This window comes from Myotis daubentonii, chromosome 4 (genome assembly GCF_963259705.1).
Source record: "Myotis daubentonii chromosome 4, mMyoDau2.1, whole genome shotgun sequence".
Classification (NCBI taxonomy): domain Eukaryota; kingdom Metazoa; phylum Chordata; class Mammalia; order Chiroptera; family Vespertilionidae; genus Myotis; species Myotis daubentonii.
In genome coordinates this window covers 28656048-28669715 of record NC_081843.1, presented here as the reverse complement: position 1 = coordinate 28669715, position 13668 = coordinate 28656048, and the positions used below count along the sequence as shown (strand labels likewise).

Genomic DNA, 13668 nt, shown 5'->3' with positions numbered 1-13668 from the left:
GAAATTGGAGGTCACAAACACAACACTTCCAAGGAGCTTTACTAAAAAAAAAAAAAAGAGGTGATAATTAGAGGGAGATGTGGGGCCAATTCTCAGAGCATCCAGTAAGAATTTACAATTATAGAAAACAAATCTGTTCACAGAGTAACAGAGAAAATCCACACCAACTACCCCATCATTCTGTTCAAAATATGAACAGAAACTATGGATCACCAAGAACATGATGAGAACAAGAAGCAAGAAAGAGAAATTCCAGCAGCAGAAAAATTGAGAAAGCAGGTAACTAAAGAAACAGAAAACGGAATTCATTAAACTATATTGCTAAATTATGAATAAAATGTTATAAAAATTGAGCAAAATAGCATTTTTTAATTAATACATAATAGCTGACATAAAACATTCAAACAAGATTTGGAATTAAAATCTAAGAACCCAGAATGAAAAGAAAAAGTTACAAAAAAGTATGAGAGGAAAGGTCTGAGACATAGAAGGCCATCCAAAAACTCCAACATCAACTAATAGCAGTTAGACCTGCAAAAACGGAAGGGAAAAAAATTTACCCAAGAAATATTAGCAGAACTAATGCAAACAAATCCTCAAAACTAAAGAGCCCCCCAAAAAAACTAAAGACCCCAAGAGTCCAGCACAATGGCTAAGAAAAGATCCAATTTAAACATCCTCTCATTTAAGATCTGATCCTAAAAGCTTCCAGAAACAAAAAAATCAAGTCATCTTCAAAATGTCATCAGCAACGCTGCTTGCTAGAGGACAATGAAGTGATGTCTTCAAAGTTGTAAAGAAAAAATTTTGACACAGTCTTCTATACCCAGCCAAATATGAATCAATCAAATATGAAAGCAGAATAAAGAAAATTGAGGTGGCACAGCTTTAAGGAGAGCCAACTAACCCATACCGACTATGATGTGGGCAACAATATTAACTGAGATTTGAGGAATGTTTGTGTGAACTAATATAAGGAATTAATAACTTTTATCTAAAATTGAAAAATCTAGAAACATAGCACAAGAAGGTTAAAGAAATAACCATCAGAGGAACTAAAATAGAAATAGTTAAAAGAGATTCCCTGGAGAGCACTTTTCATTATGAACTCTCCGTATGCCTGGAACTGTTACTATCTGCAAGGATTAATTTGATCTTTAAAATTTTTATTTTTTTAATTTTTTTTTTCATTGGTTTTAGAGAGGAAGGTAGAGAGAAGGAGGGAGGGAGGGCTATCAAACCTGGGTATGTGCCCTGACCGAGAATCAAACCGGTGAACTTTCAGTGCACAGGATGATGCTCAACCAATTGAGCCGTACCAGCCAGAACAATCTTAAAAATGTTTTTAAACATTCATAAGATCTTGTATGAGTAACATAAAAGGACTTTGTTTTGGTTGTTCAGATGCTTTTTTGTGTGTGTTTCAGTTTCCTACTTCTGTTGCTTAAAGCTGAACTTAATAAAAAGTGACCTTTAACTACTAGTATGATGTGGAGCGAAGAACTATACCTGCACTGGAATACTAAAAAACTAAAAAGTATTATTCTACAAAATACCCACAAGAGGTCAGTAGAACCCTCTTTTGTACATACTATACAAAAATCACTGAAACCAAATTTTTTTAAGCCATTTTCATGTCAGCCTTAGAATCCCTTCCTAGAAAGCACTAAATAGCTGTGACTGACCTTCATAACAAAGAAGAAGGCAGCATCTAGATACAATCAAAGAATGTATCTTTCAGTACCTATCTGCAGCGAATGTACTTTAAACAGTATTCCATGTCTATCATTAATACTTTTTTTTAATCCTCACTCAAATAGTGAGGATATTTCTTCCATTGATTTCTAAAGAGAATGGAAGGGAGGAGGGGTGGGGAGAGTCGGAGAGAGAGAGGGAGAGGAACATCAATGTGACAGAGGCACATCAATTGGTTGCCTCCCACACGTGCCCTCACCGGAGCAGGGATTGGACCTACAACCCAGGTACGGGCTCTGGACTGGAATTAAACCTGCCAACCCTCCAGTGTTCAGGCTGACGTTATAACCACTGAACCACGCCGACCAGGGCAATCATTAATATTTTTAACACTTTTCAAAATCAAAATACATTTCATTAAACAAATATGTGAAATTCACACTACCTCCTCCTCTATACCAACAGGCATCAATAATGGACTTGCAACTCTCTCCATTCTGCTGAGATAGAAGCAAGCTTCACAACATAACACCTCATGACAGTGACCACCAGACACCACCAATCAGCTGGAATTGGGCACAAGAAATAAAACCTACCTACCATCCCAGGAAGGAAAAATGGATGCTGGAAAGGGGAAAAAAAGATGAAAGAAGACTGGAAGACCAATTCAGTTCACTGCTAAAAGACACTTTTCAGGGGTTTTTCTTAAAGATCAGGAAACTCAAGGGAAAGTGACATAAAAAGTTCTAACCTTTGCTGTACCAGTCTGGGAACCATAGAAAATCTTCACTCCAGACACAAAGACTTCCTTCTTGTGAAGAGAGCTATAACCATTTGTCATCAAATCCTGAGCTGCTTTTGGAATTGATTTCTCCTGTGAGTTCTTGTCCTTGAAGATAAACAATCACAAATCTACTTTGAATCTTTTCCCAACTCCAGTAGGAATGAAAATTAGCACAGATACTGACCCATTTTATTATTCTCTTAATCTTCCTGGTTGTACTCCTCAAATACTAACTCCTTGATATAATTAGGTCCTTACAAGGCAGGACCCATATTTCGTTAAGATCATAATGATTCCTATTATACTATTATATGCATGAAAGTATTATTCAAAAATAAAACTTTCATTCCTAATGTTTTTTAGTGGGAATAAGAGTAGAAACCTTTTTTGATCCTTAATTAGTGGAAAGAAAAGACTACTACCCCTTAAAGATGTGAACCAAATTTGGTTTTTTACAAAAGTTGAATTTTTCATTACAAAATCTTTCCGTACCTTAAGAATGAGACATACAAAGCCAATCAAAGAAAAGGTAAATATAATTTAGGTCATTTTAGGTAATTTAGCGTGTAAAAACAGAGAATAAACTTTTTTAGGCATTAAGAAAAATGTCTACAGATTAAGCATAGAAGTGATTTAAAGTTCCTTTTAGCTTTTCTGCATTTTTCTGAATGCCTTAGAAAATCTGCACTCTAAATTCTCTATAAAATCTAATGCCTTAATACTCTCCTATAAAAAAATAATTCCACTTACCTGCTTCCTGGTAACAATCTGGAAACAAATCCAAAGACCAATACCAAAGGCAAAGCCCAAATATATGTAATATCTGTTTATCCATAATGATATTAAAGGAGAGAAGTCCCAGGTATCCGAAGAAGGATCTAAATTTAAAATGACACACAAATGTAATTGTATTTAAAGCTACATATACAAAAAGGTCCACTCTTATTTTAAATTTAAAAAAAAAAAAACACCTCCATATTCAACAACAAGGCTAAGAACTCTATAGAAAATCAACTCTAATGAAAATAATACATGCCCTGGCTCATGTGGCTCACTCGGTGGGTTGGAGCGTCGCCCCGTTCACCGAAAGGTGGCCGGTTCCCGTTCAGGGCACACACCCAGGATTCGGTTCCATCCCTGGCCCCGGCAACTCATCGATATTTCTCTCTCACATCGATGTCTGTCTGTCTGTCTATCCTTCGTCCCCCCTTCCTCCCTCTAAAATAAAAGGTAAATATATAAAATAATAATACATTATGTGGCAACGTGATAAAATTGTAACCCTAATACACACACATACACACACACACACAGCCTTTATCTGGATATACCATTTGGGAGCAAAAGAAGGGAACAGAGTCAAAAAACTTTATGGGGAATTATGAGTTGATTTCGCGTTGTTATGCTAGCTCCATAAGAAAAGTTTTTTGTTTTTGTTTTTTTTTTTAATATATTTTATTGATTTTTCACAGAGAGGAAGGGAGAGAGATAGAAAGCCAGAAACATCGATGAGAGAGAAACATCGATCAGCTGCCTCCTGCACATCTCCCACTGGGGACGCGCCCGCAACCCAGGTACATGCCCTTGACCGGAATAGAACCCGGGACCCTTCAGTCCGCAGGCCGACGCTCTATCCCCTGAGCCAAACCGGTTTCGACAGAAAAGTTTTTTAAAGTACTAAAACTACTCCCTTTTTTCTAAGTTTATTTTTAAAGACCCATGGCCCCTTGTAAAGGGTTCTTAAATGTTAACCGACCTCACACTCCATTTGAAGGGAGAAATGGGTGGACCTGGGCTCAAATGTTAAACCTGGGATCAATTCAAAAGGCGACGCCTAAACTGTTCACAGGTGCCGCTCCGCCCTGGAGAGATCCTCCACACGCGTGGGCAAGGGGAGGGGTGGCAGCTGTCTCTGCCCTTTACTAGAGGTTAGATTTTAGAAGCAAAAGGGAAAAGCCAAGTCAAAAGCAGATGATCCTCCCGTGCCCCCAGCGATAGCCGTGCTGAAAGCGCAGCCACCTCTGCAGGGTCCCGGGAACGCCGCTCCGCCGGGACAGGGTCTCGGTAAAACGGTTTCTCCCTCCCGCCTCGCGAACGCTTCCACCGGCGCCCTTACCCATCCTCCTCAGAGCCCGGGCTCTGCGGCCCGAAAGGAGACTAGGAGCGCGGACCTGGAAAACCGGGCGCCTCGTCTCGGTACTGGGGGGCCGTCAGAACCACCTCGCAGCGTTAGTCGTGTAACCTGAGAGCACGGAGCTGGGGGAAGCCATGCCACTCGCAGGCTCGTCGGGATTGGCTCAGAGGGAAGAGGCGGGCCCAGGGGAAGCACCTCCTGCAGCTCGGGGCGAGAAAGCCGGAGCTTCGCTGGTCCTGCTCGGATTGGCTGCGATGGGGAAGGGGCGGGCCTAAACGGAAGCCCCGCCCAGGGAACCCTGGGCGGGGCTTCCGGAGAGCTCGGCCCCTCCGAGTTGGGTCAGAGGAGGAAAACTCTGGTCCGTCAAAACCCGAGTGGAATTGGGAAAAGAGAAGTGGGGTGGAGGGTCGGGGGGTGTAAAGAGACTAAGGGTGTCATCCACCAAATGCAATCTGTAGGCCCGTTTGGATCTCTGTTGAAACACACGGACTGCAAACATTATGTAGGGGAACTTTGGTTATGGACTGGCTATTAGATGGTACGAAGGAATTATGGTGAATCATGTTGGGTGTATTTTAGGAGACTGAAGTATTTAAAGCTAAACATTATCATGATTTGCTTTAAAATACTCCCAACAAAAAATGAGCGAGACAATGAAAGCAAGAATGGCAAAATGTTGATAATTATTGAAACGGATTGATGGGTACATGAGCGTTCATTACACACTTTTTTCTGCTTTGTCTGTTGAAATGTTTCTGCAAAAAAAAAAAAAAAATTCTGTAATGAAGGGTTAAGGTGGGTGTGAGTGTCCCTGAACTCTGCGGAACTATAAGGCATGGGCGCTGTGTTCCCACCCGGTCTGCAAATATCAGCTTCAACAGCTAATCTGGGCTCTTAGCTCATTGGCGAAATTACATTACCGCAGGAAATGCGTCTGTGTTCTGGGGTACGGATAAACGTCGTAAAAGACCCGGCGCGCATGCGCTATTGCTCACTTTTCCGGGTGGGATCGCCTGCGCAGTAAGTCCGCCGAGTAGTTGTGGCCCCCCAGGCCGTTAATCGCGAGGCTGCGCACGCCGCGGGCGGTACAGTCCCGCGCACCGCCTGGTCGTTACTGCGAGGCAGGTGGCTCTCAGGCCGGCGCAGGTCCGCCGTGGTCGTCGGACCCAAGGTCTGTGAGCAGCCACGATGTCGATCTTCACCCCCACCAACCAGATCCGCCTAACCAATGTGGCCGTGGTACGCATGAAGCGCGCCGGGAAGCGTTTCGAAATCGCCTGCTACAAAAACAAAGTCGTCGGCTGGCGGAGCGGCGTGTGAGTGACCCTCCTGCGGGCCGGCCGGAGCGGGAACCCTGAGGCGGCCTGCCTCCGGGGCTCGGATGCGTGGGCCAGCCTGGGGTCTGGTCGGGGAAGGAAATGGAGGACTTTTACTGCTGCGGGCCTGAGGAGTGTCAGTTCTTCCCGAGCTTAGCGCCTGAACTAAGCGTTCCTGTTGGGTTTGGGTTTGGTCTGTTGGTTTGGAGTTTGGTTTTGCTTTCCTTTATGCTGTCACAAGAAACCTCCATAATTATGGCCCTTTGGCCAGAATAATGATAGAGGCAGAGCCTAGTCTTAAAAGTATTCTAGGACAGCTCATGTCACAGATGTTAGTTATCCCGGTATCACCAAGCGCGAACGTCTTCACTGCTGCCACCTAGCGATCGGCACTCGGCGGCCGAAGCCGGACCCGAACCCGGACCCAGATCCGCCAGGTCCCATACATCCTCCCACGACGCTTTTCTCCAATGAGTAAATGCGAATATATATGTGGTTCTGCGTTTTTGAAAATGTTTCCTCGGCCCCGAGGGTCGTTTTTAGGAGCATTTATTGTTTCTTGCTATTGGTTTCGTTGCCATCTCGTATTTAAATGTGAATGAGTTTCCAAGTTTCAGGTGTATTCACTTAGGACTCTCTCTCCTGTCCTCACAAGGGAAAAGGACCTTGATGAAGTTCTGCAGACCCACTCGGTGTTTGTAAATGTCTCTAAAGGTCAGGTTGCAAAGAAGGAAGACCTCATCAGTGCATTTGGGACAGATGACCAGACTGAAATCTGTAAGCAGGTGGGTTTTAACAGCTGCAGCATAACTGACCCTCTGTAGTGTGAGTACTTAGAGGTGTGTTAATCTTTTAAGTATTTTTGAGTGAACAGTTACCACGCAATAAGTTGACCTGCACAATATCACTTTTAATAATTCAGGACATGGTTTTTTTAAATTGACGTATAGTTGACATAAAGTATTGTTTCAGGTGTACAACATAGTGATTCAATATTTATAAACCTTATGACATGATCACAAGAAATCACCGTACATAGTTAGGAAACGGATTTTTATTTTTTGCCAAAGCCTCTAGAAATTAAATTTTCTACTAAATTGCCTTATTTTGTTCATTTATGTATTTTTAATGTAATATGCCTGAAAGTAGAATTTCTTTTCAAGTAGTTCATCATTTAAACCAGGGGTTCTCAAACTTTTTAAATAGGGGGCCAGTTCACTGTCCCTCAGACGGTTGGAGGGCCAGACTATAGTTTAAAAAAAAAACTATGAACAAATTCCTATGCATACTGCACATATCTTATTTTGAAGTAAAAAAACAAAACGGGAACAAATACAATGTTTGTATTTGCATGTGACCCGCGGGCCATATTTTGAGAACCCCTGATTTAAACCCTTTGCTTAGATTGCCTTTTCCCCTCCTAATCCTAAATAAGTGATATTTTGCTTGAAATGTTAATTTTCATTGCATGTAATATTATATTTAAAATCATCTTTCTTGAAATATTAATGTTTATTGCATGTAACATTTAAATCGTTTTTCTTGAAACATTGTTTATTGCCTACAACATTATATTTAAAATCAGTTTTCTTGAAAATAAAATTTAGGATAGTGACCCTTTAAAAAAAAAAAAGTGATGTTTTGGAGCACAAGATAATCTAGTGCATTGGTCGGCAAACTGCGGCTCGCGAGCCACATGCAGCCCCTTGAGTGTGGCCGTGCTCGCCCGCACATGGTATTTTGTGGAAGAGCCACACTCAAGGGGCCGCAATTTGCCGACCACTGATCTAGTGCATTCTTTAGGCAAAGCTCAAATTTCAGTAGCTAGAGAGGATGAAATTTAATTTTCTCCTTAGTTATTCTTGTGGTTAACAAATAGTATGTAATAAAGACATGCTTTCTTAAATTTGGTGGGATTTCTTTTTTTTTTTTTTTTTAGATTTTGACTAAAGGGGAGGTTCAAGTATCAGATAAAGAACGGCACACACAGCTGGAGCAAATGTTTAGGGACATTGCAACTATTGTAGCTGACAAATGTGTGAACCCTGAAACAAAGAGACCATACACTGTTATCCTTATCGAGAGAGCAATGAAGGACATCCACTATTCAGTCAACACCAACAAGAGTACAAAACAGCAGGTTAGTGGTTTTTAATGTCATTAAAAGTATCCATGAAAATCAGTTTTCTCTGAAGAAATCATCAAAATAATTGGTCTGTAATAATAAACTGATACTACTTGAAAGCAAGATTTGGGGGGAGGGGAATGAAAGGATCTGTATTGCAGAGAAGAGAAATGGGATGCTTTTTAACTACATATACATAGGACTCTCATCTTCCTATCCAAATCAAACCTTTAAAGATAAAACTTGGATTTCTAAAGAGTCTGTAACGCTTTAGATTTTTTTAAAACACATAATTCAAATACCATAAAAGTCACCCTTTTAAAGTGTACACCTTTTAAAGTGTAAAGTCATTGGTATATTCACAAAGTTTTGCAACCTTTCTTACTACCTAATCTGAGAACATTTTCATTATCCAAGAAAGAAACCCTGAACCCATTATCTGTCACTCCTCATCTTTCACAAGCCGTTAGCGACCTCTGTCTCTCTGGATTTGTTTATTCTGGACATTTCATATAATTGGAATCATGTAACATGGCCTTTTCAAGGTTCATCCATGTTGTAACATGTATCAGTACTTTATTCTTGCTACATATATTGTTTTTACAGACAAATATTAACATTTCATGGCTGAATTGTATCCCATTGTATGGAAACACCACATTTTATTTATTCATTCATCAGTAGATGGACATTTGGATTGTTTCCACTTCTTAGATATTGTAATGCTATGGAATGCATTACAGGTTTTCTGTGGACACATATTTTCATTCTCTGTACCCAGCAATGAAATTGCTAGATCATATTATAACTGTTTAACCTTTTGAGGAACTGCCAAATCATATTCCAAAACAGGTGTACCGTTTTATATTCCCATAATCAATGTATAAGGGTTCCAATTTTTCCATATTCTAGACAATATTTGTTATTTTCTGCCATTTTGATTATAGCCATCCTGGGCTTAACGTTCCGGTTTTGATTTGCATTTCCCTCATGACTAATGATTTGAGCATATTTTCATGTGCTTATTGACCTTTAGTCTCTCTGGAGAAATCAATGTTCAGATCCTTTGACCACTTTTTAATTGGTTGTCTTTTTAGTATTGAGTTGTAACAGTTTTTCTATATTCTGAATACTGTACCTTATCAAATATGTGATTTGTTAATATTTTCCCCTATTCTTTAGGTTGTCTTTTCACTTTCTTCATAGTTTTTTGAAGCACAGAAGTTTTTCATCTTCAAGTCCAATTTACCTATTCTCTGTTTGCTTATGCTCATGTCATATATCTAAGAAACCACCGCCTAATGCAGCTAGATGGAAACAGCTTTGTTATGAATACCTTATGAAATAAGGCAGCAGAAACAGCAAAGAAATTGCAAGCATTTTCAATTTTGTCTTAATAGGCTTTGGAAGTGATAAAGCAGTTAAAGGAGAAAATGAAGATAGAACGTGCTCACATGAGACTTCGGTTCATTCTTCCAGTGAATGAAGGAAAAAAGCTGAAAGAAAAACTCAAGCCACTGATCAAGGTTATAGAAAGTGAGGACTACAATCAACAATTAGAAATTGTAAGATTGAAATTACTTCTCTTCCTTGTGTTAACAAAATAGTTTATTCTCTGATCATAAATGTGTAACCAACATTTAGAAGGTGTGAATAGTAAGACATTCTCAGAAACATCTTACCTAGAATTAGGTAAAAATGTTAAGGTCTAAGTAGAACTAAATTGTAGTTAAACACACATGATTTTTTTGTTGTTTTCTAGTTAAGTTATTTATGTTTAAAGACTTATCCAGATTTTAGGTGAGAATATATTTTACAGTGATTTTTACATCATGAGAAAATAAAAGACTAAAAGTTGGTCAGCCTCATGGGTTTTTTGAGAGAGAGAGATATTGATTGATTTGTTGTTCCACTTATTTATGTATTCATTGGTTGATTCTTGTATGTTCCCTGACCAGGGATTGAACCAGCAACCTTGGTATATCTGGATGACGCTCTAACCAACTGTGCTACCAAGCCAGGGCACCACAGAACGTTTTTAAAAGGCAGCAAAGCCCTAGCCAGTTTTGCTCAGTAGCTAGAGCAGTGATGGCGAACCTTTTGAGCTCGGCGTGTCAGCATTTTGAAAAACAACTCTGGTGTGCCATGTCACATATAGAAATTTTTTGATATTTGCAACCATAGTAAAACAAAGATTTATATTTTTTATATTTATTTTATATATTTAAATGCCATTTAACAAAGAAAAATCAACCAAAAAATGAGTTCGCGTGTCACCTCTGACACGCGTGTCATAGGTTTGCCATCATTGGGCTAGAGCGTCGGCCTGTGAACTGAAAGGTCCCAGGTTCGATTCCGGTCAAGGGCACATGCCCGGGTTGTGGGCTCGATCCCCAGTGGGGGACTTGCAGGAGGCAGCCAATCCATGATTCTCTCTCATCATGGATATTTCTCTCTCTCCCTCTTCCTCTCTGAAATCAATAAAAAAATATATATTTTTAAAAAGGCAGCAAAGAGCGCATGTCTTTGAGTCCTCACACAATAGCTTCAGACATAGTATAAGCTCAGCTTTCTGCAAATTCATGTCCCTAGATTTTGCAGCAACTTTATACATAGTTTCTGTATAGACCTTCAAGCTTCTTTCTCTCCATCTGTGGGTAAAAAGAAGCAATCATATTGAGCTATAAAATTTAATGCTGTTTTTGTATGAAAAGAACCATAGTCTTCTAATCCAACCACTTCATCTTACGGCTGAAGAATCCAGATATTGTATGTCTTTCAACAAGGAGGCTAATGCCTTGTCACAGGAACCTCCATGCGTACTATGGGACAGGGCCTAGACTAGTCTACCGCCCTGTGCGTCGTCTTTGTGTTGCATTGTAAAGCTGTAGTAGTAGAGACATCTGGAAAGTATTGTGTGCTTGTCTTAGAGCAGTGGTTCTCAACCTTGGCTGCACATTAGAATCACCTGGGAATCTTTTTAAAATCCTGATTTCTGGGCCTCATCTTCCGGAAATTCTGTTTCTTTGTTACTAATGTTGTGGCCCCACCCCATAACAAAGAAACAGAATTTCCGGAGGATGAGGCCCAGAAATCAGGATTTTAAAAAGATTGCCAGGTGATTCTAATGTGCAGCCAAGGTTGAGAACCACTGTCTTAGAGGAAGTTAAAGTTGTGTTGATTCTACTGTATTGCTCTTCATGTGGTAAACAGCTGTGTTAAATGTTTCAGGTGTGTCTAATTGACCCAGGCTGCTTCAGAGAAATTGATGACCTAATACAAAAGGAGACAAAAGGCAAAGGTTCTTTGGAAGTGCTCAATCTGAAAGATGTGGAAGAAGGAGATGAGAAATTTGAATGACATTCATCAGTCTCTTCTGCTTTGAAACACTAAAACGTTTTCATTTCCCACTGTCCTGTTTTCTTTCTGTGGTCTGCCAAATACTTGCTCAAATTAGTTTGTTTTCTGCCTTTGTGTTAAACAAAAAAGACTTTGCTAAATTATAATTGTGGTTAATTTAGTTTATTTGTAAATTGGAATTTTAGGGGAAAATGAAAAATTAAAGACACAGAAGTCCAGAGAAGCATTTTGCTGTCTCATGCCATTGTAGCTTTCCAAGGTGAAAGTTATTTGAGGCAGCTCTTGTGAATAAAAAGTTAAGTTTTGTACATTATAATAAGACTAATTTTGGAAGGATATGTCTGTATAATCAAAAGGGAGTATTTGCTGAAAAAGAAAACAGTGCTTACTTCTACTTAATGAAATGCATGTATAGGGGTAACTATATCTTGGCCTGATAAACAGCTTGGATAATGGCTTCCTAATCAGCTGAAAAATATGACTGCAACACAAATTTCATTAAACATGCTGCCATAACATAAAGTATTCCTGGTTTTAAAAAGTCATTTCTAATTCTTAAAGTTTGTAATATATGTTAATATAGTCAAAATTATGAAATCAATAAAGCCACTCGTTATTGTTACTAAACTATGGCTTCAGTTTCTGGACAGCTTCCTCACTCCCTTTTTTTCCCTTCTGCCTCTTACCTGGTCAAGTTGAGTTGTTAGCAGGATTAAATAATCAGTATGAGCAGTACTTAGAACAGTGCCTGTTCTGATAAACACCTGCTATATCTTAGCAGATATTATCGGAGATATAACTGCATTTATTTTAGTATTAACACTTAAATGAACATTGTGCAAGTTTTTTTTTAAATCGACTTGTTCTCAAAAGAGATATTCTATAATGTAAATTTATGTTTCACTCAAAATAAACATAGATATGTTTTGTGGAAATTTTCAACTGAAAAAGAGTTCTTGACTTGAACATGACGCAGAAGCATGTAGAATTCACTGCTAATCCTAATTCCCAGAAATGTCCCATCCTATATAATAAAAGGCTAATATGCAAATTGTCCCCTCAGGAGTTCAACCAACTGGGAGTTCAACCGCTCGCTATGACATGCACTGACCACCAGAGGGCAGTGCAAAATGAAGGAATGCCCCAGCCAGCAGCAGGAAGGCCCCGACGGGCCCTGATCACCAGCCAGGCCTAGGGAGGGACCCTACCTGTGCACCAGGCCTCTAGTTTTAAAATAACTGCCCAGTCTCCTCCCTGCAACCATCCATGGCAACCATCACTTTGTATCTAAGAGTTTGTCTCTGTTTGATTTTGTTGTGTTTTTTACATTCCATATATAAATGAAATCGTATGGTATTTCTCTTTGACTTATTTCACTTAACATAATAGTCTCTAGGCCAGGGGTGGGCAAACTTTTTGACTCGAGGGCCACAATGGGTTCTTAAACTGGACCAGAGGGCCGGAACAAAAGCATGGATGGAGTGTCTGTGTGAACTCATATAAATTCAAAGTAAACATTACATAAAAGGGTGCAGTCTTTTATTTCAATAGTTTTATTCATTTCAAATGGGCTGGATCCGGAGTTTGCCCACGGCTGCACTAGGTCCATCCAAGTTGTCACAAATTGCCTTCCTTAGGAAATAGTGAGACTTCCCCGGTTCTGGGAACTTGAACTGCCCCACAGCAGGTGGCCCTGGTCCTAAGCAGCAAGGTGTGAGAGCATGAAGCCCAGCAAGGAGCTGTAGGTGAGCTGTTTCAAACTGAGGTCCCGCACTGGACTACGGGAGCTGCACCTTTTACACCCTTTCTAGGGCCACCTTTTTGTCCATGGCTAAGCTATAACGAGGTTTTAAGCTGGAATAGGTATACATTTGAAGATCCTCTGGGAAAAACAGCCTCACTCGTGGACACCTCCCCTCACTTATTATAATGTTCCATTATAATAAACATTGGAGTGCTAGACACTCTTCTATGCACTCTGTAGTAACTGACTTGCTGAATCCTCACCACATTCAAGTGGGTTCTATTATCCTTATTCTTAGATGAGGAAACTGGGGCACAGAGAAGTTCAGCCACTCAAAGTTACGTGGCCTGCAGGAGTTGGAGCAGGGCTTGTACCTGCCATGCTGAGTTTCAGAGAACTCCCTTCCTGGACCAGATGGTGTTAGAGCATCTCCCTGCACAGCCCCCCCGCAGGCCACCCCAAGGGGCCACTCTGGCAGCAGCCTGGAGGCATCCTGTCCTCAGGTGGGGA

The 13668-nt window shown here is 40.2% G+C and overlaps 2 protein-coding genes across 7 annotated transcripts in view; one reads left to right on the top strand and one right to left on the bottom strand.

Annotated features, from left to right (window-relative positions):
• LOC132233155 (S-adenosyl-L-methionine-dependent tRNA 4-demethylwyosine synthase TYW1) overlaps positions 1-4784 on the bottom strand; it is a 119181-nt gene extending 114397 nt beyond the window's left edge. For 2 of the 6 annotated variants that reach the window (XM_059693366.1, XM_059693367.1), the window contains exons 1-3: positions 4596-4781; positions 3230-3357; positions 2447-2584 (exon numbers count right to left, since the gene is read on the bottom strand). In XM_059693366.1, the coding sequence (XP_059549349.1) occupies positions 2447-2584; positions 3230-3357; positions 4596-4599 (270 nt within the window). In that variant the 5' untranslated portion in view covers positions 4600-4781. Of the gene's footprint in view, positions 1-2446; positions 2585-3229; positions 3358-4595 lie in introns of all 6 variants that reach the window. The other 4 variants (XM_059693372.1, XM_059693371.1, XM_059693368.1 and 1 more) reach the window with 4 other exon arrangements.
• Positions 4785-5589: 805 nt separating this feature from the next.
• Positions 5590-12770, top strand: SBDS (SBDS ribosome maturation factor). Its single transcript, XM_059693385.1, has 5 exons — positions 5590-5929; positions 6585-6714; positions 7869-8069; positions 9455-9619; positions 11286-12770. The coding sequence occupies exons 1-5, from the start codon at positions 5802-5804 to the stop codon at positions 11412-11414; spliced, it is 753 nt and encodes a 250-aa protein (XP_059549368.1). The 5' UTR covers positions 5590-5801; the 3' UTR covers positions 11415-12770.
• The last annotated feature ends 898 nt before the right edge of the window (positions 12771-13668 follow it).